Genomic DNA, 25916 nt, shown 5'->3' with positions numbered 1-25916 from the left:
GGCCATGTCGGGGACATAGTCACTCAAGATGGAGGACACAGAACAAAATGGAGTCGGCTGGTCTAGGTCCGCTCTTTCAATATTTGGATAAGACTTTGGACTTTAGACTTTATGCTGGAATGAGCTATAAGAACTTTGGGGCTGTTGGGATGAAATGAATGTATTTAGCAAGTGAGAGGGACACACATTTTGGGGGACCAGGGGTGGATGCAAGAAGGTGGATGTGTGCAGATCAGGAAGAGGGCTCTCATTAGATACTGAATCTACTAGCACCTTGATTTTGGACTTCCTCGACTCCAGAACTGTGAAAAATAAGTGTTTGTCATCTAAGCCATGAAGTTTATGGCATTTTTGTTATAGCAGACTTAATTGCCTAAGACAACTGGTGAGAAGAAATTTGGGAGGAACTAAGAGATGCAGTTCAGGAAACATTTCTTGAGTATCTGCTATGTGCCAGTTATGGAGGGTTTGAAGAAGAATAATGCAAGTATAGTCCTCAAAAGTTCCCACTAAATACATGAGGAAAAAAGTGGACTGAGAATCAGGTACTTGGGTTCTGGATTCAGATCTGCAAAAGGCCAACTGTGTGGATGACCTTAGACATGACATTGAACATAATTGGTTATTAGTTTCTTCATCTGTTGCATAATATTGTAAAAGGAAATTCTCCCATTTACAGCAGAGCTTGCCTAGGAGATAGCACACTGAATACTGTATTGTGCTCCTACTCTCCTAAATAGCTAAAGCTGTGAAAGAAACCATGAACTTTGCATGACCCACGTCAGCTAAAGCAAGATCCTTACAAGACCTATCTGAAGGTTTATTTTTTTCTGACTGCTGAAGTATGGAGCTTGTTTTAACCAATCATGTACAGAACTGTTGACTTATTCCAGCCTGTTGAGAGGGGTTATTTTAATCTTCAGTGAGCATAACAATCATGAAACCCCTTCCTTACAATTAAAAACACCTCTTTTCCCCCTTAGTCTAGTGTGTTCCTTTGCCTGGAAATAAATAAATCGGCCAAATTGTTTTTGCTTTTTAACTCTGGTAGTCTTTTTTGACAACATCTTATATCTGAATAGTACTTTACCATTTACTAAGTCTCTTCCCACTTGAGAAGAATGGGATGTGATCAAACAGGACTGGCTTTTGAACCAAAGAGATTCTGGCTGTCACTGGCTAGCTATACCTCCTTGAATAAGTTATTATATCACTGAAGGTCCCAGCTGGAAACAGATGGCATTCTGAAATTGGGCAATTTCAGAGGCTTAATAAAGAGACTATTTATAAAAGTGTGAGAACATACCAGGAAACCACAGGAAGCAAGGAGCAGGGGTGGTTACTGGAACCCAGAACCAGAGAGAGTGGTGTGGAGAGATTACTTGGGAGGAGGAGGACGTGTGACCTTTGGTCCAAAGGGCCAGTCGGCCCAGAGTGACCTTACAGACAGAGGAAGGAATACCCTCACCTCACTCTCTTCTGTCCCACACGTGTGAAGAAGCAAATCAAAGACAACAATTATTTAACCTTTCTAAGTCTCATTATTCTCATTTGTGAAAGGGGAATAATATTTGTATCTCAGAGTTTCTATGAATTAAATGAGAACTTACATTATTTCCTAGTAGACAAACTATGCACTCTATAATCATTCTCTTCCTTCATCTGATCTTCAAATCCTGAAGGATAGGTTTGATTAAATTTACTTTTAGAGGTGGAAAATGAGACTCAGAAGTTATGTGAATTTCCCAAGGTCTCATAGCTAGAAAAGTAGCAGACCTAGGAACAAAACTAAGATTTTTAACACATTCTCTAGGTTTCCTTCCACGGATTATTCTTGTGCCCCTACTCCCCTACTGCAGAAGGTTGCCACAGATGGTTTCTTCTCTCTGGAGCTGCTATACCTGGAGCTCCAGTAACTCCGCTGCTCAGAGAAAAATTTGACTCAGGAATTAGTGCCTGAGCCAAAAGAAGCAACCGCTAGATTGGTTAGATAAAAAGGTGGCCAGGGTCACCTGGGTGGCTCAGTTGATTAAGTGTCCGGCTCTTTTTTTTTTTTTTTTTTTAATGTTTACTTATTTTAGAGAGAGAGAGAGAGAGAGAGAGAGAGACAGGATGCAAGTGAGGGAGGGGCAGAGTGAGAGAGAGTCACAGAATCTGAAGCAGGCTCCAGGCTCTGAGCTATCAGTACAGAGCCTGATGCAGTGCTCAAACTCAGGAACCACAAGATTGTGACCTGAGCTGAAGTCGGAAACTCAGCTGACTGTGCACCCAGGTGCCCTAAGTGTCCAACTCTTGATTTCGGCTCAGGTCATGATCTCACAGTTTGTGAGTTGGGCTCTGTGCTGACAACGTGGAGCCTGCTTGGGATTCTCTCTCTCCCTCTCTCTGTCCCTCCCTCACTCATTATTATAAAAAAAAAAAATAATACAAGAAAGCCAAATGCCTCTAAAGTGACTAGGTATAAGACTTTGACCAAAATAGATTCTTCATATTGCATAGTTGGCAATCCCCCTTGGATATCTGTCAGATATACCCTGTATAGTTCATTAATGTCAGAATTCTTTTTTTTTTTTTTTTTTTTTTTGTTTGTACCTCTTAATCCTCTTCATCCATCCCTTCACCAACCACCCCTCTGGCAATCACCAGTTTGTTCCCTGTATTTAAGAGTGTTTTTGTTGTTGTTGTTGATTTGTTCATTTGTTTTTTAGATTCCTCATGTAAGTGAAATCATATGGTGTTTGTCTTTCTCTGACTTTATTTCACTTAGCATAATACCCTCTAGGTCCACCCATGTTGTTGCAAATGGCAAGATTTAATTCTTTTATATATGTATATACCACATCTTCTTTACTCCTCATTTATCAATGGACACTTGAATTGCTTCCATTTCTTGGATGTTGCAAATAATGCTGCAATAAACATAGGGATACATCTTTTTTTTTTTTTTAAAGCTTATTCATTTATTTTGAGAAAGAGAGAGAGAGAAAGAGAGAGAGAGAGCAGGGGAGGGGCAGAGAGAGAGGGAGAGAGAGAATCCCAAGCAGGCTCCACAGTGTCAAGCATAGACTCTGACATGGGGATCTATACCATGAACCATGAGATCATGACCTGAGTCGAAATCAAGTTGAATGCTTAACCAAGGCCATCCAGGTGTCCCTGTTTTCATTTTTTTTTTAAAGTAAGCACTATACCCAATATGGGGCTTTAACTCACAACCCCAAGATCAAGAGTCACATGCTCTCCTGACTGAGCCAGCCAGGCACCCAATCTTCTCAAATTAGTGTTTTCATTTTTCTTGGGTATATACCCAGTAGTGGAATTACTGGATCATATGGTATTTCTATTTTTAATTTTCTGAGGAACCTCCATACCGTTTCCCACAGTGGTTGCACCAATTTACATTCCTACCAACAGTGCAAGAGGGTTCCCTTTTTTCCACATCCTTGCCAACACCAGTTATTTCTTATCTTTTTGATACAAGACAGGCCTTTGTGTGCCTGGCACTTTCTTACTATAGCTTAACTATTAGTTTAACTATTACCTTCTTAGAGAAGTGTCCTTTACTATCCAATCTAAATATTACTCCAGTGTAGTCTTTTCTTAGCACTCAAAACACACAGACTAAAATTATCTAGTTGACTTATTTATTATATGTTACCATACCAGAATGTAAGCTCCACGAAAGCAGGGCCCTTGTCTGGCTTGTTTATCCCTGTCTCTCTTGCACCTAGACAAAACCTGGCACATCACAGCCTCTTGATAAATTTTCTTTTTTTCAGGAAAAGATAGTGAATAGTGACAAACCAAATACAATCAGTTACTTTCTCTGGTAAGTATTTACTACGAGAAGCATACTGAGAAGGCATCAGAAGAGTAAAGGATGATTGCTTTTAAGGGATGATGAGATGACAGGTCACTGGAGCTGCTGATCTCTGAATAATAATGATCCATTATCCAGTTCCCCATAAAGTGAGAATATGTCCCAATCTTTGAAGTGTGGGGGCACTAGAGGGACGAAGCAGCAGTTGAAGTTTCCAGGCCTTCCCCATGTATCCTTTTGATGAACTCCATCACCTAAGGCAACGCCCCAAACGCAGAGGAGGGTATAAAGATAGATCTCCAAGAGATCTGAGCTACTAGCAGACTCCTGCAGATTTTGAAATTTCTTTAGTCTTCTATTTTATCTTAACATTTACATACATCTTGGGTTCAGTATCATAATATATCCATATTTATGTTAACATATGAATACTTTAAATTATTCCACCGCTTGTAAAGTCTTTGCTGCAAGGAAGCCAAGCTATCCTGGATCTTTACATTCTCCATGGCAATAGCACCTCAGGGATACATGTTTGCTGTCTGAGAAGTTCCCACATTCTCTTTCCTTTGCAGCCCAAGTTCTCCTTTAGCATAATTTATTTGTTTATAATAAATATTTACTGAGCATCTACTATGTACTAGACCCAACAGGCCTGGGGATGTAACTCTGAACAAGATATGCACAATTCCTACCTGCATGAGAGTTATTGTTTAGGGGAGAAAGAACAGGGAAAAAAAAAAAAAAGAGTAAATTAAAATGTATTGTGGTAGCTGCTAAGATAAGGAAGGAAAATCAGGGTGCCAACAGAAATATAGAAACTGGCACCTAACCTCAAAATTGGTGATGAGGAGTGGTGCCTACGTGGCTCAGTTGGTTAAGCATTCTGACTCTCGGTTTCAGCTCAGGTCATGATCTCACAGTTAGTGAGTTCGAGCCCCATGTTGGGCTCTGTGCTGATAGCTCAGAGCTTGCTTGGGATTCCTTCTCTCTCCCCCTCTCTTTGCCCCTCCCCCGCTCACTCTCTCTCTCTCTCTCTCTCTCTCTCAAAATAAATAAATAAACTTAAAAAAAAACACACACACAACTGGTGACGAGGAATGATTTTCCAGAATGAAATAATCTGAAAAATGAACAAGAGTTAGCCAGGTAAAGAGTGGTGGAGTGCTCCTGGCTTGGCTTAGGCTGAGCTCTGGAGGCCTGAGAGAGCACAGAACTCAAACGAGCCAATTCAGTGTTAGTTTAGTGTGGCAGGAGAAAAGCTTGCAAAGGATAAAGAAGAGAGAGGGCTGGAGAGGTAATCGAGGCAGGACATGAGAGGGCGCTGCTAAAGGACTTCCATATAACTTAAATGGAATAGAAAGTCACTGAAGGTCATCTCAGGAAGAACTGGCTTATATCTATTTATTATTATTATTATTTTTTTTTTTTACTGTTTGTTTATTCTTGAGAGAGAGTGGGGAAGGGGCAGAGAGAGAAGGAGACAGAATCCGAAGCAGGCTCCAGGCTCCGAACCGTCAGCGCAGAGCCTGACATGGGGCTTAAACCCATGAACTGTGAGATCATGACCTGAGCTTGAAGTCAAGATGCTGAGCCGACTGAGCCCCCCATGTGCCCCTCGATTTTTTAAAAGCATCATCCAGAAACCGCAGCTCTGTATCTGGGAAAGAACAAAGACCCTACTTACATTAGGGTAAGAGGTGTAATTGGCAAACCCAGCACCCCGAACTAACAGAACTGAGACACCATCTCAATCTTCTCCCCTCACCAGCCTCTCTCCTCCCAAAGTTCACACTAAGCCTCTTCGGGACTAACCTTCGCGGGCCTCTGCCCCTGACTCTGGACTCCCAGCTCGAGTCACTGGGGTCACGGCATGATTCCCTCAGGGAACAAATACTTTTCCAACCTGCCGCCACACCCAAGGCGCGTGTGATTTTTAGACGTTAACCAATTGTGGCCTTCTTTTGGGCATTCTTGACCTGATGTGCTAGCGAAGGCCACTATCAAGTTTTGCCCGATGGAAAGAGGGAGCCAGGGAAAGATGTGAGGAGGTTTGGGGCAGCTTAGTGATTAGTGAGGGGGGAGAGAATACAATTATTGAGGTTTTCAACTCCCTTGGTCATTTGCTGAGAAACTCTTTGCCTGAGTTTTTCTATGGGTCAGGCGGAGACGAAGCTACGGTCAAGGCTCTCAGGGGTAGAGCTTTTAGGGCTTTTCTAGGGAGTGCCGAGCACTTGGGTAACCGCAGGGGCTAAGCCAGGGACTAAGCCTGCATAACCCTCGACAAACCGGTACCTGCTGGGAGCATTATCTACAGCTGCCAGATATTTGCAGCGAATGTTTTTTTTTTGATAAGAAGCTGGCACGCCGCCCGTGTGGCATCGAGAGCACAAGGACTGCATATTCCCTCTCGGCTCTTTTTCTTACAACGCCGCCCGTCTCTCGCTCTTTCTGAACTTTGGGGCTAAGTTTCTGTCAGGGCTACCCGCGGGCGGACTTAACGACTGGGAACGAACCAAACCAAACCAAAACGATGACACACGGCTTCCCTACTCCTTAAGGTGGTTTTTTTTTTTTTTTTTTTTTTTTTTTTTTTTTTTTTTTTTTTTTTCCGGTCGGGGGGTGAATGTCATTACCTAGCAAGCCGAGCGCCCAGGCTGGGGTGAGAGGGCTCGCCTCGAATGTTTACAAGCACGGGCATCGCCACCGGCACACGGCACAGGCTGAGAGGACGCGCGAGCATTTCCTTTTCCTGTCTCCATGTGACTCGGGAACGCGGGGCAAGACATTTAAAACCAGGACCAGGGCAGAGGGAGAGGGTGTTAGCTCTTCCGCGCCAGCTCCCTTCAGTGCCGCTGCCTTGTAGGATTTGCAAACGGGAGACGGCAGCGGCTTCCAAAGTCGCTACGGCGTCCCTTCTCCAAGTTCGTCCTCTCAGTTTCCCTTCCCGGCTCCTAAACCACAATTTCTTTCTTTTCGTAACATTCTGGGCTTTTTCCTTACCTCGGCTTGTAAGAAAAGTCCTTTGCGCCACTCCCCTCCGAGCTCCACAGGAAAGCCCTCAGGTGCTCACAGTCCAGTCTCAGTTTTGGTCAGTCATTAAGGAGTCTTAGCAGGTGGAAACTCTAGGAGAGAACCGAGGACACGCGCGCGCCTCAGCCCTCTACGCGGTGGGCAACATTCCAGTCCCGGAGCGTGGACGGCCTGGCGCGCCGCGGCCCCTTTAAGAGCAGGCCACGCCCCTCCCCTCCTCCCGGCGCGGCCGGCGGTCGGTGGCGGCCGCTACGGTGCTGACAAGATGGCGGCTGGCGGGGCTGTCGCTGCGGCGCCCGAGTGCCGGCTTCTGCCCTACGCGCTACACAAGTGGAGCTCCTTCTCCTCTACTTACCTTCCCGAGTAAGTGCCGAGCCCTGGGCTCGTGTTGCCCTGCTCTTCGGCATAAGCACGGCGGGGCCAGGGGGGCAGTGGAGGGCAGCCGAGCCGAGAGGCCCAGGCGGGGCCTGCTGAGGGGGACGCTTGGCCTCCCGAGTCTCAGTCCAGCCGCGGAGAGCTTTGCCCTCCCCACCCCCCTGCCTCAGGGAGGGGTTAGGGTCGGGAGAGCGGGGTCCAGGGGGGGGAAGGGGCGACGTGTACCCCGCGCGGATCCGGAGCGCGTAGGACAACGGGGAACCCGGTGATGTTTTGCCCGGGATTTGGGGGTTGAGGGAGGCTTGGGGGGCGGCTGGCTCAGGGAATTGGGGCAGGAACCGGAGCTTTCGGGGTCCCGACGGGTAGCAAACGGGTGAAGGAGTCTATGGTCGTCGGACCTGGCCGGAGACGGGGTACGGCTCAGCCGATTGCTGCCGGGACAAAGTGTAAAGCTGAGAAGAGGAGTGATTGTTCCTGGGGCGGAGGGGGGGGGGGGTCATTAAAAGTGGTTAGCTCCAGAAGAGTGGTAAAAGTCACGGAAGGCTGAAAAGTTGTGGGATCCGTGTGAATCCTTGCAAGTGGGGAGGGTTTGTAGGATTTGCCGAGGGTTGTCCTTTCTGGCTGGTGTTTTTGAAAAAGGTAGGGAGTGGGCTGGGACATTACAGAAGAGTTCCATTATGTTATGGCTCGGAACACGGATTTGTACAAACACAGACCAACTTCCCAGCCCAGAAACTCAAATATAGACATAAAAGTCTGGACTTTTAATCAGTTTGACTTCCAGCACTGGCTTGGTCTGGGTCGCCGATTCGGGGTTAAAAAGAGTTCCATTGCATTACTACTTGTGTATTTTTTGGTAGCAAATTCCTTCTGAAACGCTGAAAGTACTTTCGTACAGTATTTACTTATCTTTAGCTTATCTTCGAGAGAAGGACATGTAAGTCCAATTTTACATGCAGATGGAGAAACTGGCTTAGTAAAGTTTGAAGATCTGTGTGCAGATGGGGAAGAAAAGTACTAGCTGTCCCCTGGAACATCATTTCACGAGTCCAAGAATGCTTTTATGGACAAAACAAGTCACAAATAATTTATCGTTTATGTTACTGGACAAAAGTAGATCTGTGAAGCATACTCAGAGTTTTTTTTCATCTGTATTTTAAAAACTCTTAACATTTTCTCAACGTTGATTTCAGTCAAGAATCTGCAAATGGATCTGTGACTTAGAAGAATGTAACGCTCTTAACTCCCATTCACCAGGTCAAGGGTTGGCAGTCAGGCCTTCAGTAGGGTTTGCTTCAGTGAAGGGTGCCAAGTGACTTGTGGTCAGATCTGGCCTGTGTGGCCTATTGATGGCTACTGCGTGGCTGTGTCCCTGATTGATGTTGGACTCCCAGCTTTTCATTTGAGAATGAGCCAGGTAAACAGCCCTCAGCTGGAGTTGAAATGTGGCCCTTGGTGCTTGACTTCTGATTTTTTGAGGCTAACAAATTCTTGAATCTGAAGAAAATTAGCATTTTTCTCTGCCCCAGCTTAGGAACGCAGGCAGTAAGGAATTGGGGTGGCATCGTTTGATTTAATAACTTCAGAGAAGTTTTTTAAAAACAGAAATTTTCCTGGTCTTGAATTAGGCTACTTCCAGGATTTTACTCCTTAAGTTTGTGATATAGGGGCAGGGCTTGCATATCACAAGTCCCTTCAGAGTTCTGAATAAAAAAGGAAGAGTACAGTTCACGCAGGAAATGGTTTAGGGGGATGGCAACTTTACTCTGACCTACGCCTCATTATCCTGGCCCAAGATTTGAACCGGATAGAATACTAGTTGTGGTTAAAAGGCAGCTGTTTGAAATTGTGGAGAAATCTGTTGTTGTAATTCTCTCAAATATGTTCATATATTAGTACTTAATGCGTATTTAATTTTCAGACGCTTTCATTTACAATGTCTTATTTAACCCTTAACGATATTCTGCTGTTTTATGCAGAACAGTTTTTATTTTAAAGCACTAAACTATTAAAATAGAGTAATTGGAGCTTTTTTCTTTGAAAGAATATGACCATTATGGAGCTTGAGTTTGAGAATTTTGTGTCTGCTGAATTGGTGTGGGCCATGCCTAAATTGTAAAACTCTTTTGGTACTGAGCAATTAGCAAGTAAGCATGGTATAGCTTTGTATAATATGAAGTGTAAGAAAGAGAATTGACCTTCTTTACCTTTGCCCAAAAATTCTCTTTAACAGCAGTTGCTGTATCTTTATTGGCAGTGACCGTCATGTTAGGTATCTCCTAAAAACGTCTAATTTTAAGTAAAGCCATTTGTTGTAGACAGTAGACAAACAATATTTGGGTGGCAAACATTTACTGATTACAAGTCGTAGACCTAGACATTTGGAGGGGAGAATAATAAAACAATAATAACAATGGGAAACACTGAAACTGTGTGCCTTCCATAAGCTAGGCTCCCTTATGAACACTTTAAATGTATTAACTCATTTAATTCTCACACAGCTGTATGAAGAATTTACATTTTCCAGATGAGGAACCAGACATGGAGAGGTTAAAATTTGCCTCAGGTCACACAGCTGGCTGAGGTCATGATTTGAACCTAGGCAGTCTCGATTCAGGTTCCATAGCCTTAATAGTGCTGTTCTGCTTGTGCCCAAAGGTAGAGACAGGAATTCAAAGATTGGAAAGAGTTCTTATATTAAAGGCACTTAAAGTTTTGTTGTGTAAAAACATGTGAAGTCATAAAAGAAAAAAAAAAAAAAGGAAAAGTTCAGATATCTGTTTTCTTCCTAAGGAATTAGAATTTTTTTTCCTTCTCCTAAAGGCAGAAAAAAACCACATTTTTTCCTTATAACCCTTTTAGATTTTTTAAGACCTTAAAAATATTAAAGCAGATCTAGTTATACATGTACATTTTTATTTTGAAACTAACGAAGTGGTCTTTTGCAAAGCTCTTAAATTTGCCATAGTTTACATTTTTCTGAAATTTATATTTGGATATTAAGAGAAATACATTTTAATAATTTTTAGATTTACATGAGAGTTTATATTTAAGAATATTTTATAAATTGCTAATCTCTATACTCAAATGTTTCTTTTTAAAAATAATTGAATTTTTTTTTTTTTAATTTATTTTGAGGGAGAGAGCAAGGAGGGGAGAGGCAGAGAGAGAGAGGGAGAGAGAGAATCCTGAGCAGGCTTTGTGCTGTCAGCACAGAGTCTAACGCAGGGCTCAATTTCATGAACTATGAGATCATGACCTGAGCTGAAAGCAAGAGTTGGACGCTTAACCGACTGAACCGCCCAGGCGCCCCGTATACTCAACTGTTTCTTGACGTAGCTAACCAATAGTGATACCAATTGCACTTTATTGAGCACTTATTATATACAAGATGATTTTTCTACATAGTTTTACTTAATCCTTAGAACAAACCAGCAAGATGAATTTTGTTATTTTTGCAGGTGAGGAAACTGAGGTCCATACAGGTTAGGTAACTTGCCATGTTGAACATAATAGTTTTCAAAAGGTTTAGCAAGTTCTCTGACTTAAAAGTTATTGCACGTGCTTCTAGTAACAACTACTTATTAAGTACCTTCTATTCTTTGGGCACTATGCTTAGCAGTTAGTGTGTCTTTTTTGATTTAGTCTTCACAAACACTTTACAGTAAATATTATTCTGTGTTACAGAATAGGGAAACTGAAGTTCAGACAGGTAAACTAACTTGCCCAAGTCCAAGAGTTGAAAGGATAGGAGATAGTATTCTGATCTTGGGCCTTCTGACTTCTGTTACCAAAGCTGCTTCAATACTTTGCAGGACTATAGTACATTCACAATTGTGAATACAATTAAGAAGTGCTGTACTATAAGGTTAGAGAAAGAGAACAATAGTTAGCTATATTTTCTCTTGACCTTTAAGGCTTTAATGTATTAATATAAAAACTGGGAGGACCTTTAAAAGTTTTTTTATACATTAGGTAATTTCATTGATATGGAATTATTCTGGTTTACATGTTACTGAAAGACTTGAATAGCTTAAGTAGTAAAATTTGATACATTTTAAGTGTGGTCACCTTTTTTTCCTATTAGTCTTCTTTATTATCAAATAATTAAAGATCATTGTGCATAATGAACTTGAGAATCTGTTACAATCCCATAGTCTCCTGCAAACCCACAAATGTAAATCACTAGTTTGGAGGTATTCCACTTCCTGGAGACTGGAAACTGTCATGTTCTTCCTTTCTCTCCTTTCCCGTTCCCTAAACCGAAATTAGACACTGGCCTGGCTTAGGAACTTTATTGGCCACTGAAAGTTCTGATATTTTCAGTCTGATAATCTTAGAACTTTGGAAAAATAAAGATAAGCCAGGATAGAAGAAAGGAACCTGAGGTGGATGAAGGACTAGAGACTGAAAGGATCCTGGAACTGGATCTTTGTGACTTTTAGAAAGTTAATGATTCTTCTCTGAGCATCATCAGTTTCCTTTTATGTAGAAATAGTTTTTATTTTGATCAAATTCTAAGGAGGTTTTATATTATTTTTTTCCAGGTAGGTAGATGTCTCTGTCATTTGCATTAACTTCTAGGTAAATATAGTAGGTTTTGAATAAATTATTTTGGAGCCTGATACAGGGACTTTGTGATATTTTACATGTAGATAAGATACGTTTCAGCTGTTTGTGGCGATCTGACTGCTGTATTTCAGTCGTTCAAAAATCATCCTTGGGGAGTGGCTGGCTGGTTCACTTGGTGGAGTGTGTGACTGTTGATCTCGGGGTTGTGAGTTCCAGCTTTGGGTGTAGAGATTACTTAACAATAAAATCTTAAATTATCTTTGGAAATATGAGATATTTCTAGATTTTAATTTTAGAGATGTTGAGAGCCACCTAAGAGTGGCTCTTTGTATTTACTTTGGTTTTTGGCACCTCATGAATCTGTAGCATGAGTGTTTCATCAGTTCTGAAAAAAATTTTGATATTCTTCAAATATTGTTTCTGCCCCATTCTTTTTCTCCTTCCCTCTGTGACTCCAGTGTAATCTATATTCTACTTTTTGTCATGTTCTCTATGTCTCTAATGCTTTTCCTTGTCTTTTCTATCTTTTTTTTGGGGGGGGGTCTCCTTATTCCATTCTGGATAGGTTTTCCTTGCCTGTGTTCCTGTTTACCAATTCTCTATTCAGCTTTGTCCAGTTTGCTTTTAACCCCATCTATATTTCTTGATTTCAGCTATAATATTTTTAGTGCTAGAATTTTTTTTTTTAATGTTTATTTTTGAGAGAGAGTGAGAAAAAGAGAGAAAGCTGCTCTTGCTCACATGAGTTGAGGAGGGGCAGAGAGAGAGTGAGACAGAGAATCTGAAGCAGGCTCCGGGCTGTCAGTGCAAAGTCTGACATGGAACTTGATCCCACAAACTATGAGATCGTGACCCTAGCTAAAGTTGGACCCTCAACTGACTGAGCCACCCAGGTGCCACAGTGCTAGAATTTTTATTTGATTCTCTCTTTCTCTCTTCTTAATAGAGTCTCTTTTTTTTTGGTGAAAATATCCATATTGTCACCTATTTTCTTGAACATATCAATCAAGTTATTTAAAGTCTATGTCTGAAGACTCTAATATCTGGATCACCTGTACATTGATTTCTGGTTTTTTTCCCTTTTTGGTTAAGTATCTTGTTTGATAATATACTAATTATTATTATATGTAACTATATATAGTTCTATGTTATATGTTATATAATTATTGTTACTACTATCATCACCACCATTTTGGGGGGTAATTTTTGGTTAAATACCAGACATTACAGAATTTTAGATACAGGTACAAATTACAGTTGTGTACCTAATGATATATTTCTCTAGAGGAGATTCACCTGTCTCATGGCAGGCAGGTGGAATAGAGGCACATCACCTCAATTGGACCTTCAGTCAAGAACTGAATAGACTTGGGCGCCTCAGTGGCTCAGTCGGTTAAGCGTCGACTTTGGCTTGGGTCATGATCTCACCGCTCGTGGGTTTGGGCCCCACATCAGGCTCCGTGCTGACAGTGCGGGGCCTGAAGCCCACTTTGAGTTCTGTGTTTCCCTCTCTCTCCACCCCTCCCCCACTCATGCTCTGTCTCTGTCTCTCTCTCTCTCTCTCAAAAATAAACATTAAAATTTAAAAAAATAAAATAAAAAGAACGCACTTGAAGCTGGGTTTTTGGTTTTGTAAACCTCTAGTTTGCCTAACTTTGGTAGTCCTCCCAACTGAGAGACTGGTTGTTTCTAAGGCCTCTTCTGCTTGTCTCTGCAGCAGCGTGAGAATCCTAAAAGCTCCTCTTTGCTTTTCAGTTGCTTTCTGTGGACTTTTTAGCCTCTGCTCTGTGTATACAGTTCAAGACTTGACAGGTGCCTCAAGGGGGAAATCAGTACACAGTGTCTGGCTTGTTCTTGTGTGCCTCTTTTCACTATAGGATCTTGACCTGTTAAGTCTTGGATATAATGGTAAGACCCAGTTTCCAAGTTTTGTCCTCCTGGCCGCATGAAAATTGCCAGAAATTCTGCTGATTTTCTGCCTTTTAGTTGCTGTCCTTTCCCAGCTCCTTTCCCTGTGCTGTTAAAGAGATAGGAGGAATGCCCTGTGTAGAATGTGACGTTCCCTTTAATGAATTCTGTGGGATCTCAAGTCCTAGGTGCCTCAGAAAGTGTCTGATACCTTAAGAATGTTTTTTCTATTTTGTACAGCTCTTCTAGTTTTAAGAGGGAATGTTGATCTGCTACAGGCTATTCTGTTATATCCAGAAGGAGAAATCTTTCTGTGTTTAGTTCTTATGGAATAGATGGTTGTATCTTGTAGGCTTATGAATTCCTCATGATTCTTTTAATGCATTAACTTAACCTTTGAGCTCCAGAATTTTTTTGCCAAGTGTTCTCCTTCACTTTGCCTTTTGACATCTTAACTGCTTGTTCCTAATACCTGATGGGAAAAATTATGAAATATAAATAACATTATTTGTTAGCAGTTGTTTTAAGTTGTTTTTGACTAAGTTAAAATGAGATTTATTCTTGGTTTTGTTGGTGATGTATAGGTCTTTTTTTGAGACTTAATTGTTCATGAAGTCCAGAAACTGAGTTTTTTTAATGTTTTGAGAGAGCACAAGCAAGGGAGGGGCAGAGAGAGGAAGACAGAGGATCCAAAGTAGGCTCTGTGCTGACAGCAGTGAGCCCGATGTGGGGCTTGAACTCATGAACCGTGAGATCATGACCTGAACTGGAGTTGGACATTCAACCGACTGAGCCACGCAGGTGCTCCCAGAAATTGAGAGTTTAATCTTTGTCATAAGCAAATAGTTATTTCCTTTCCTATAATGTACTTTTTGTATTATCTACCTTTTTTATTAGAACTTTAATGACAAAAAACAACTTTCTTGGGAATCTTACATTTATGTGAAGACATTATTTAGAAGGAAGATACTATGGTCTAGTGTAAATTTTTTGGTTTGTAAATATTGTTAGTATTTAATACTTTTTAAATATCCTTGTTACTTTAGTATGACTGTTATTTATTGTCATCACCTATATATTTGTTCTTAAGGCATGCTGTTTTGTATAAACAGAAATGCTAACTTATTTCAGGCATCCTTGGATAATGTCCCCTTTCCCCTTCCTCTCATTATCCCCTTTCTTCCCTTTTCCCTTTTGATTTAAGTAATTGGATCAGAAGAGCCTTAATCTAACTCCTACTTATTCTTCATCTGTCAGCTAAAATGTCACTTTCTCAGGAAACCCTGTCTCACCTCCATTCCCCCCCAGTAAGTGTGGCACCCTTTCCTTTGCCCCAGCAGTTAAATGTTTTTATACAAATGTATACCTTTCTCATATATCACTTTATACAGTTTATAACTATGCATTTATTTTTGTGATTTCTTGATTAATAGCTATCCCCCCAACTTGACCACAGTATCATAGGGACTATGGAATTTTTTCCCCCTCATCATTGTAGGCCAGCATAATGTTTATTAAATGAATAAATGACTGAATTAACTAGGCATTTTGGCTATTTTTCTGTCTTTTTTTTTTTTTAACTTTTTTAAAATGTGTATTTAGTTTTGAGAGAGAGAGAGGGAAAAAGGGAGCAGGGGAAGGACAGAGAGAGAAGGAGACACAGAATCTGAAGCAGGCTCCAGGCTCCGAGCTGTCAGCACAGAGCTCAACATGGAGCTCGAACCCATTAACTGTGAGATCATGACCTGAGCCGAAGTCGGATGCTTAACTGACTGAGCCACCCAGGCACCCCTACTTTTCTCTCTTTAATGCAATAAAAAAAAAATTTTTTTTAAGTTTATTTTCTTTGAGAGTGAGCACAAGTGGGAGTGGAGAAGGTACAAGGAGCGACAGAATCAGCTCACAGCCCCATGCAGGGCTTGAACTCATGAACCGTGAGATAGTGACCTGACTAGAGATCAAGAGTCAGACACCTAACTGACTGAGCCACCCAGGTGCCCCACTTTAATGCAATTTTAATCTGGGGCTAGAGGGAGTCATATACTGGCTATGTTCGAAATCCCAAATAATTAGTAATATTTAAATCCATGCTATGAATTTTCATGGTTCCCATAGCTTTTGACAATTTCTGAGAATATTTTAAGTGAAACTGGTTGAGTGAGAGATGTTATATTTGGAAGGACTTGAATAATAGAAAACTTCTTATCCTGGAGTTTTAAAAAGTTTGTATTAAGTTATTTATAATTCTTATAGTCAATATTTCTAATGAGACCTTGAGAACTTTAAAGCTGAGTTTATTACAACCAATAATGAAGCAACAGAAAGGGAAATCAAGGAATCCATCCCATTTACAGTTGCATCAAAACCCATAAAATACCTAGGAATAAACCTAGACAAAGAGGTGAAAAATCTATACCCTGAAAACCATAAAAAGTTTATGAAAGAAATTGAAGACACAAAAAAATGGAAAAATATTTCATGCTTCTAGATTGGAAGAACAAATATTGTTAAAATGTCAATACTATCCAAAGCAATCTACATATTCAATGCAATCCCTATCAAAATAACATCAGCATTCCTCACTGAGCTAGAACAACAATCCTAAAATTTGTGTGGAACCAGGAAAGACCCTGAATAGCCAAAGCAATTCTGGAAAAGAAAACTAAAACTGGAGGCATCACAATCCCGGACTTCAAGCTGTATTACATAATTGTAATCATCAAGAGAGTATGGCACAAAAATATACACTTAGATCAATGGAACAGAATAGAGAACCCAGAAATGGACCCACAAACATATGGCCAACTAATCTTTGACAAAACAGGAAAGAATATCCAATGGAATAAAGACAGTCTCTTTAGCAAATTGTGTTGGGAAAACTGGAGTGACATGCAGAAAAATGAACCTGGACTACTTTCTTACACCATTCACAAAAATAAACTCAAAATGGATGAAATACCTAGACGTTAGACAGGAAGCCATCAAAGTCCTAGAGGAGAAAACAGGCATAAACCTCTTTGACCTTGGCCGCAGCATCTTCTTACTCAACATGGCTCCAGAGGCAAGGGAAACAAAAGCAAAAGTGAACTATTGGGACCTCATCAAAGTAAAAACCTTCTGCACGGTGAAAGGCAACGAGCGTAATGGGAGAAGATATTTGCAAACAACATATCAGATAAAGGATTAGTATCCAAAGTCTATAAAGAACTTGTCAAACTCAACACCCAAAAAACAACTAATCCCGTGAAGAAATGGGCAAAAGACATGAATAGACAATTTTCCAAGGAAGGCATCCAGATGGCTAACACACACACGAAAAAATACTCAATATCACTCATCATCAGGGAAATACAAATTAAAATCACAGTGAGATACCACCTGACACCTGTCAGAATGACTAACATTAACAACTCAGGCAACAACAGATGTTGGCAAGGATGCAGAGAAAGAGGATCTCTTTTGCACTGCTGGTGGGAATGCAAGCTGGTGCAGCCACTCTGGAAAACAGTATGGAGGTTCCTCAAAAAGTTAAAAATAGAACTACCCTACAACCCAGCAGTTGCACTACTTGGTATGTATCCAAGGGATACAGGTGTGCTCTTTCCGAAGGGGCACATGCACCCCAATGTTTACAGCAGCACTATCAACAATAGTCAAAGTATGGAAAGAGCCCAAATGTCCATCGACAGATGAATGGATAAAGAAGATGTGGTGTATATATATACAATGGAATATATTTAGTTTTTGATTACTCGGCAGTCAAAAAGAACAAAATCTTGCCATTTGCAACAACGTGGATGGAACTAGAGGGTATTGTGCTAAGCGAAATTAGTCAGAGAAAGACAAATATCATATGACTTCACTCATGTGGAATTTAAGATACAAAACAGATGAACATGATGGAAGGGAAGCAAAAATAATACAAAAATAGAGGGACAAAATATAAGAGACTCTTAAATATAGAGAACAAACGGAGGGTTGCTGGAGGGGTTGTGGGTGAGGTGATGGGCTCAATGGGTAAGGGGCATTAAGGAGAACCCTTGTTGGGATGAGCACTGGGTGTTATACATAGGGGATGAATCACTGAAATCTCCTGAAATCATTGTTGCACTATATGCTAACTTGGATGTAAATTAAAAAAAATAAATAAATAAAATTTTTAAAAATTAATAAGAGGAAACGGTATGTGGGATATAAGGGAAGTTGGTGCTATCTTCACACTTTCTCTGTGAATCTAAAGATATTGTGAATTAAAAGGTTATTAAAAGCAAAAAATTGGGGTTTATTACAGAATTTGATTTGCCTAATAGTTTTTAATAGTTTTAGAGTATCTTATCTATATTTTGATTAATTTTAGGATGGTGTCATTTAATTCCTTGAATATAAGTATTTGTTGACTTTTTTTTTATATAACAGTGTTTTTGGTTTGGAAGCTCACATTCCATACACTTTGACCATTTAAAGTGTATAATTTAATATCTTTTACTATGTTCACAGATATGTATGACTATTACTGTAGTCAATTTTAGAACATTTCTATAGTCTCAAAGAGAAAACTGTACTGTTAGCCATTAACTGCTTACTCTGCCATTTCTAGGCACTAAACTAGTTTCTGTATCTATAGGTTTGCTTATTCCAGGCATTTCGTGTAAATGAAATCATATAATAATGTAGTCTTGCGATTGGTTTTTTTCACTTAGCATATATTGTTTTTAAAGCTCATCCGTTTTGTAGCAAGTATCAGTACCTCATCCTTTTTATGGCTGATAATCTATTCTGTTTATACACCACATTTTGTTTATCCATCCATTAGTAGATGGACATTTGGGTTGCATATCAGTTTTTAGCTATTATGAATAATGCTGCCATAAACCTTTGTTTACAAGTTTTTGTATAGTATCTTTTTATTTCTTTTGGGTAAATGCCTAAGATTAGAATTTCTGGGTTATGGTAACCAGGTTTAACTGAGCAATTACCAGCTGTTAGTTGGGTGTTTTTTCTTTTATTGAATGAGTAGCAAGAAACTGATTAATGCATATGAGTTGAATCCCTGTAAGGAAAAGGACCATCTGAAATTAGATAGCAAATTGCCTGACTTCAAGTTTATTGCTCCAAGAACTTTCTGTGACAGTTTAGCTACTCAATTATCTTCCTTTATTTTTTTATTTTTTTTTTTAATTTTTTTTCAACGTTTATTTATTTTTGGGACAGAGAGAGACAGAGCATGAACGGGCGAGGGGCAGAGAGAGAGGGAGACACAGAATCGGAAACAGGCTCCAGGCTCTGAGCCATCAGCCCAGAGCCCGACGCGGGGCTCGAACTCACGGACCGTGAGATCGTGACCTGGTTGAAGTCGGACGCTTAACCGACTGCGCCACCCAGGCGCCCCTATTTTTTTATTTTATTAAAAATATTTTAATTCCAATATAATTAACATACAGTGTTATATTCATTTCAGGTGTACAATATAGTGTTTAAACAATTCCATCTATTACTCAGTGCCCATGAAGATAAGTGTACTCTTAATCCCCTTCATTTTTTTCACCTATTCCCCCATTCACCTCCCGTATGGCAACCATTAGTTTGTTCTCTATAATTAAGTCTGTTTCTTGATTTGTCTCTCTTTTTTCCCCCCTTTGTTCATTTGTTTCTTAAATTCCACATATGAGTGAAATCCTGTGGTATTTGTGTTTGACTTCACTTAGCATTATCCTCTGTAGATCCATCCACATTGTTGCAGATGGCAAGATTTCATTCTTATGGCCAAATAATATTCCATTGTATACATATCACACATCTTCTTTATCCGTTTATCTACAGGTGGACATTTGGGCTGCTTCCATAATTTGGCTATTGTAAATAATGCTGCAGTAAACATAGGGGTGCATGTATCCCTTTGAATTTATGTTTTCATAATCTTTGAATGAATACCCAATAATGTGATTACTGGATTGTAGGGTAGATCTGTTTTGAATTTTTTGAGGAATGTTCATATTGTTTTGCACAGTGGCTACACCAGTTTACATTTCTACCAACAGAGCAGGAGTGTTCCTGTTTCACCGTATCCTTGTCAACACTTGTTGTTTCTTGTGTTTTTGATTTTAGCCATTCTGACAGGTGTGAGGTGATATCTCAATGTAGTTTTGATTTGCATTTCCCTGATGATGAGTGATGGTGAGCCTTTTTTCATGTGTCTGTTGGCCATCTGGATGTCTTTAGAGAAATGTCTATTCTTGTCTTTCCATTTTTAAATTGGATTATTTGTTTTTGGGGTGTTGAGTTATATCAGTTCTTTATACATTTTGGGTACTAACCCTTTGTGGGATATGTCGTTTGCAAATATATTCTCACATTCAGCAGGTTGTCTTAGTTTCGTTGGATGGTTCCTTTGCTGTGCAGAAAGAAGCTTTTTATTTTCATGCAGTCTTAATACCTTATTTTTGCTTTTGTTTCCCTTGCCCCAGGATAGACATACTATGCCAGAGAAATTACTGCCTATGCTCTCTCCTAGGATTTTTATGGTTTCAGGTCTTACATTTAATCCATTTTGAAGTTTTGTTTGTTTTTTGAGAGAGAGAGAGCATGAGTCAGGAAGGGGCAGAGAGAGAGGGAGACAGAGGATACGAAGCAGGTTCCATGCTATCAGTGCAGAGTCTGATGCTGGGCTTGATCTCACGAGATCATGACCTGAGCCAAAGTTGAATGCTTAACTGACTGAGCCACCCAGTCGCCCCGTTTTGAGTTTATTTTTGTGTATGTTGTAAAAAAGTGGTTTGGTTTCATTCTTTTGCATGTAGCTGTCCAGTTTTCCTTGCACCATTTGTTGAAGAGACTTTTTCCTATTGCATATTCTTGCCTCTATGTTGAAGATTAATGACCATGTAATTGTAGGTCAATTTCTGGGCTTTCTATTCTGTTCCTTTGATTATCTTCCTTTATTATTGTTTATAATATATGTTATGGATGGGCTCCATATCTTCATTTCTTAAGATACCTACCCAGCTGTCACAGTATACATACATCGAGAAATACATACATATACTTTTCTGAGCAGTTAGTGGTGGGGATGTGAGTTGAAAGTTGGTATGTTTTTTTCTTTTTTCTTTTTTTAACGTTTTATTTTATTTTTGAGACAGAGAGAGACAGAGCATGAACAGGGGAGGGGCAGAGAGAGAGGGAGACACAGAATCGGAAACAGGCTCCAGGCTCTGAGCTGTCAGCACAGAGCCCGACGCAAGGCTCGAGCTCACGGACCGTGAGATCATGACCTGAGCCGAAGTCGGACGCTTAACCGACTGAGCCACCCAGGCGCCCCTGGTATGTTTTTTTTCTAAAGTTTATATGGTTTGCTTACATTTGAAATACTGAGTGGAAGATATTTATGAAACTTGTTTATGAAGTCTTTCTTTAAACAAATGGAGGCATAGATTTTAAAAGAGCTGAGAATAACTTTTGACAAAATGGTTTCTTACAGAACATAGAGGCAATTTCAGATAATTGGAAAATTCATACATCTAGGTCTGAAGGTTTAAGCTTTGACATCTATATAATGTCCATTTTGTATAATCTAAAATGCCACAGTAGGTGACAGGTTAAAGAAAAAACTGGTTATTATTTATATGTTTTTTGCTGCATTGTGGTATTCAAATTGCTGTTATGGCTTTTCACATTTTTGGCTGTCTTACCATAAGTTATTGGTGCCTGTTAACTCCTGGGTAATAGCCAGACCTATTTGAAGGTATAAGAGAAGAATCTTTGTTGGTGAGCTATCTATATACATACAGTAGCACAAACGATACATATTGAAGGTAACAAAAGCTAAGTTTAGATGTATGATAAAAGCAGTGAATGTTACAGAAATCAGAAGTGAAATTCAGGGGATGGAGCTGTTACTGTTGGCCAGGGCTTGAGGAGAGACTTCTTGGAAGAGGAAATGAGCTGTGCCTGCCTTTGTGTACAGATATAACTTATTATCCTTCAAATTTCTTGAATGCAGCAATTTATCCTTACTCTCATGCATATTCAAGAACTTCTATTTGGGAAATTGTGTTAGCATTTGGGATTTGTCTGGTTACTGTAGTGTATCAGAACCAGGGAGGTGCTTGGAGATAGACTTTTGTCAAATAGTTGTGCTTTACAGGATGCTTGATACAGGCTGGGTCATTGGTCAGATACTTCTTCCTTAGATATTACATGTGTGTACTGATATCCTTGCCCATATTTCTGTCCAAAGCCACCACTTTTTAATGCGTTAAGTAAGTCTTTTTATTTTTTGTTCAGATTTATTTTGTAGTTACAGTATTACGAAAGAGTTTACTTACTGAAGGTAGCTCGGCTAATAGTGTTCCCCTATTTGTCATCTTCCCCTTTCACATCTTTCCCCCTTTTTTCTGTATTTGTCAGTGAACTCTTCTTTATTTATACTTCCTTTATGATTCTCTGTGTTAGGAGATATAAGCATGCATTTATTGCAGATGCGTTTAGGAGACTATGAAAAAAATTAGTGTAATGAAAACAAAACTCTTTGAATGTTATCTCATTCTTTTAAGGATGTTAAGATAATTTGAATTTTTTATGGTACTCTAACCTGCTTTTCCAGGGCATTTAGGGCAGTGCTTATTTTTATATTTATCTAAAATATAATGCATGGATTGCAAATTAATCCTCTAACAAATACACAATGATATTGATAGTGATGTGTTGCTCTGAGATTTACTGAGTTTAATAGAACAGTTTTTTTCGGCACCTGGTGGCTCAGTCGGTTGAGCGTCCAACTTTGGCTCAGGTCATGATCTCACAGTTCGTGAGTTCGAGCCCCACGTCAGTCTCTGTGCTGACAGCTCAGAGCCTGTAGCCTGCCTCGGATTCTGTATCTCCCCCTCTCTCTGCTCCTTCCCTGCTCACATACTGTCTCTCTCTCTCAAAAATAAATAAAGATTTAAAAAAAATTAAAAAACAGTTCTTTGAGGTGTTCTTGAATTATGATGCGCTCTTAGGATGCCATTATAATATAAACTCTAGAATATTTTTTTAACTCTGGAGATAAAATGCTTCAGATATAATGACATATTAAAAAAACACAGGGCAAAAAAAACTCCCCATTTTTTTTTTGTCACACACGCACACTCACATTTTATGCTTATGCATATGGAAAAACTGCAAGGACATTTACCAGAGTCTTAATAGTGATTATGCCTGGATTGTAGTAATTGGGTTTGTTTTATTTTTTTAATGCCTTTTCTTTGGGTGTTGTGCAAAGTTTTAAATTTTATTTCATTTTAGCAAATAAGTATTACTTTTAAACAAAAAGAAATAGGGGCGCCTGGGTGGCGCAGTCGGTTAAGCGTCCGATTTCAGCCAGGTCACGATCTCGCGGTCCGTGAGTTCGAGCCCCGCGTCAGGCTCTGGGCGGATGGCTCGGAGCCTGGAGCCTGTTTCCGATTCTGTGTCTCCCTCTCTCTCTGCCCCTCCCCCGTTCATGCTCTGTCTCTCTCTGTCCCAAAAATAAATTAAAAAAACGTTGAAAAAAAAATTAAAAAAAAAAAAAAAGAAATAGAGGTTGTGTGTATGTATGATTTGTTTGATTATAAACACAAGTTACAAAGGGTCCTGTATCCCACGTTATGCTTTGAAATTTTATGTTTTGGAAAGTTAGGAGCCATCAAAGGATTTTAAGTAGAGAACTGATGTGAGTGAAGTCTGTGTTTTATAATTTAACAATTTAAACATTCTTAAAACCCGGCAGTTTTAATGTTTAGTAGCTAATTTGAACAGCAGTCTTCAGAGTGTGGTGTGCTCATCCCTGGGAGTACAGACTTTCCAGGGGGTACATAGGCACAAATAGTTCTAAGGGATTCAGTTTCCTGACTCTTCTTATTCTTGTGTATCCATTCTTAAAAATTGAACTGCCAGAGAACTTGCCTGTGGTTTAGGGCGTTGTTACTCAAAAGCATGGTCAGTTCCATCTTATTCTAGCAGTGATATTCATCTATATACACATGAAATAATTGTTAACAAATTTGGCCTGTGTCTTTCAGAATCATTTCTAATAGCATTTTACTCGATATTTTGTAATATATTTACATTGTTTTGGTCAATAATGTACTTATAATATTGATAATAGTATCCAAGATAAATTTTTATTTTTTGTTTTTTATTTAAAAAATTTTTTAACATTTATTCATTTTTGAAAGACAGAGAGACAGAGTGTGAATGGGGAAGGGGCAGAGAGGGAGACACAGAATTCGAAGCAGGCTCTAGGCTCCAAGCTGTCAGCACAGAGCCCAATGCGGGGCTCGAACTCACAGACTGCAAGATCATGACCTGAGCTGGAGTTGGCTGCTTAACCGACTGAGCCACCCAGATGCCCCATCCAAGATAAGTTTTTAAAATTATTTAGAAACTCATGTTAAAAAACAAAAAAAGCTTAATTTTAATGTACATCCTCTTTTTCCACAGAAGTCATAAAGACCTTCAACATAAAAGAACATTACATTAGTTAAAATTCTGTGAGGTTGGGACCACCTGGGTGGCTCAGCGGGTTAAGCATCCAACTCTTGATCTCATCTCAGCGTCGTGAGTTCAAGCTCTGCGTTGTGCTCCATGCACACAAAAAAATTCTGTGGGGGAAATTTATGGAAAAACAAGAATAATACAAATTTTAGACTATGTGGGAAGAGTCTATATGTTTTAAAAAATAGATGATGGTATTTTTGTTCTATTGATATTTTTGAAAACAAATATCACAGCTTTATTAAAAATGACAATATTTAGAGTACATTAGAATTGCAACTTCTGTAGTCATTGTAAGCTATGAAAAATTTTGTTTGCCAATTTAAAAATGGTGAGGATATGCATAGATTTTCACAATTATTTTAGGGAGTATTTGAGCAAAAAAGCTTGAGCACTGTTAAAGTATAGCAGTAGAGCCTGGTCTTGTTTGCACATTCACATTACTTGGTGAGCTTTTAAAAGTCCTGATGCCTCCGGTTTGGAAAATCTATTCTTTTGGGCCCGGGTCCAAAATACTAGAGCTACCATGAAGCTCCCACAAAAATGATAATTTTTTTAAATGATAATTTTTTTACATTTATGTACAGACACATCTATTTTTTCTATAGTTACATAAATATAAAAAGATTTGAAATCTAGAACAAAAATAAAAAGATAAGGAAAATATTATTGAGATGAGAAAGCTACTCTTGATCCAGAAGGTCCATGTTCTCATTTTCATGTCACATGGCTTAATGTACAGATGATGCTTTTTGACCAGGATGCAGAATTTGGTAAGTGGGACATAGGTTGGATTTCAGCTTTTGCTCCTCAGTGGGATTTTCTTGTGCAAAGTACAACCAGTACAACAATATCTAGCAGCCCCATGACTTCTACCTAGTAGTAAATGGAGAAAGATGTCAGGAAAAATAGAGAAGGAAGAAATTTTTAAAAAAGAGGAAAATTTTGAGCCAAAGTAAGATTTATGTTATTAGTTGGAAAAGGCCTGCTAAATATCAAGACAGAAAAAAGTACCCACACGTAGTATACATTCTGATGTAGAAGGTTGGTGCTAGAGAAGTTAGTTACTCACATCCCTCGTGAGCTTTGGGGAAGCCACATACGCTGTGGGAGCAGGATGCTGGAGAAGCATCTGCACTGCAGGATGTAAGAGCTCGGCAAGTTCTGGGCAATCACACTTGAATGAGGAAACAGAAACCCCCCCTTACTTCCTGAAGAGGAAGCAAAAACACCACTTCCTGAGATGACTCTCCTGCCTCCTCTACTGACAGAGCTTAACATTGTGCCAGCTGGCAAAGGAAAAATACTAAAGAGCCCAAATTCATTTTAGAGAGTAGGCAAAAAGGTGAATTTAGAGGTTGGGGGGGGGTCAATAAATCCATAACTGACACACCTGTGCTTTAGCATTTGATGTGATCATTAGACTGTTTTATCAGCATCTCATTTATGTTTAAGCTGGTTAAGCCTACTTAGTATTTGAAGTTTTATTCTTTTGGATTACCTGATGATTCTCATTATCATTCAGTTGAATTAATATTGCTAGTAGGCTTTTGTATTTTCATTTTCCATCCATTATAAAACAATACGAGAGAAACAATGAAATGTCTTAAAAATTGCAAAAATGGGCCCTGAACTATAAAGATAGCAGAGCTTGGGAAACAAATGTTGGCTGGCAAGTGGGTCATGTTAGAATGTGGCA

The 25916-nt window shown here is 39.6% G+C and overlaps 1 protein-coding gene and 1 long non-coding RNA gene across 5 annotated transcripts in view; one reads left to right on the top strand and one right to left on the bottom strand.

Moving 5' to 3' along the window:
- Nucleotides 1-25916, top strand: part of MKLN1 (muskelin 1) — a 378677-nt gene that overhangs the window by 177408 nt on the left and 175353 nt on the right. For 2 of the 4 annotated variants that reach the window (XM_086689884.1, XM_086689858.1), the window contains exon 1: nucleotides 7059-7213. The exons of the other annotated variants lie outside the window; for them this stretch is intronic. In XM_086689884.1, coding sequence (XP_086546010.1) covers nucleotides 7116-7213 — 98 coding nt within the window. In that variant the 5' untranslated portion in view covers nucleotides 7059-7115. Of the gene's footprint in view, nucleotides 1-7058; nucleotides 7214-25916 lie in introns of those variants that run through there. 4 annotated transcript variants of the gene reach the window in all.
- On the bottom strand, nucleotides 4877-7690 carry LOC147583052 (uncharacterized). Its single transcript, XR_015244918.1, has 3 exons — nucleotides 7206-7690; nucleotides 6821-6942; nucleotides 4877-5477 (listed from the first exon to the last, which is right to left on the bottom strand). It is a non-coding gene; the product is annotated as an uncharacterized LOC147583052 (long non-coding RNA).

Source organism: Puma concolor, chromosome A2, assembly GCF_028749965.1.
Source record: "Puma concolor isolate L17-30 chromosome A2, mPumCon1.1.hap2, whole genome shotgun sequence".
NCBI classification, from domain to species: domain Eukaryota; kingdom Metazoa; phylum Chordata; class Mammalia; order Carnivora; family Felidae; genus Puma; species Puma concolor.
This window is presented reverse-complemented; position numbering and strand designations above follow the sequence as displayed.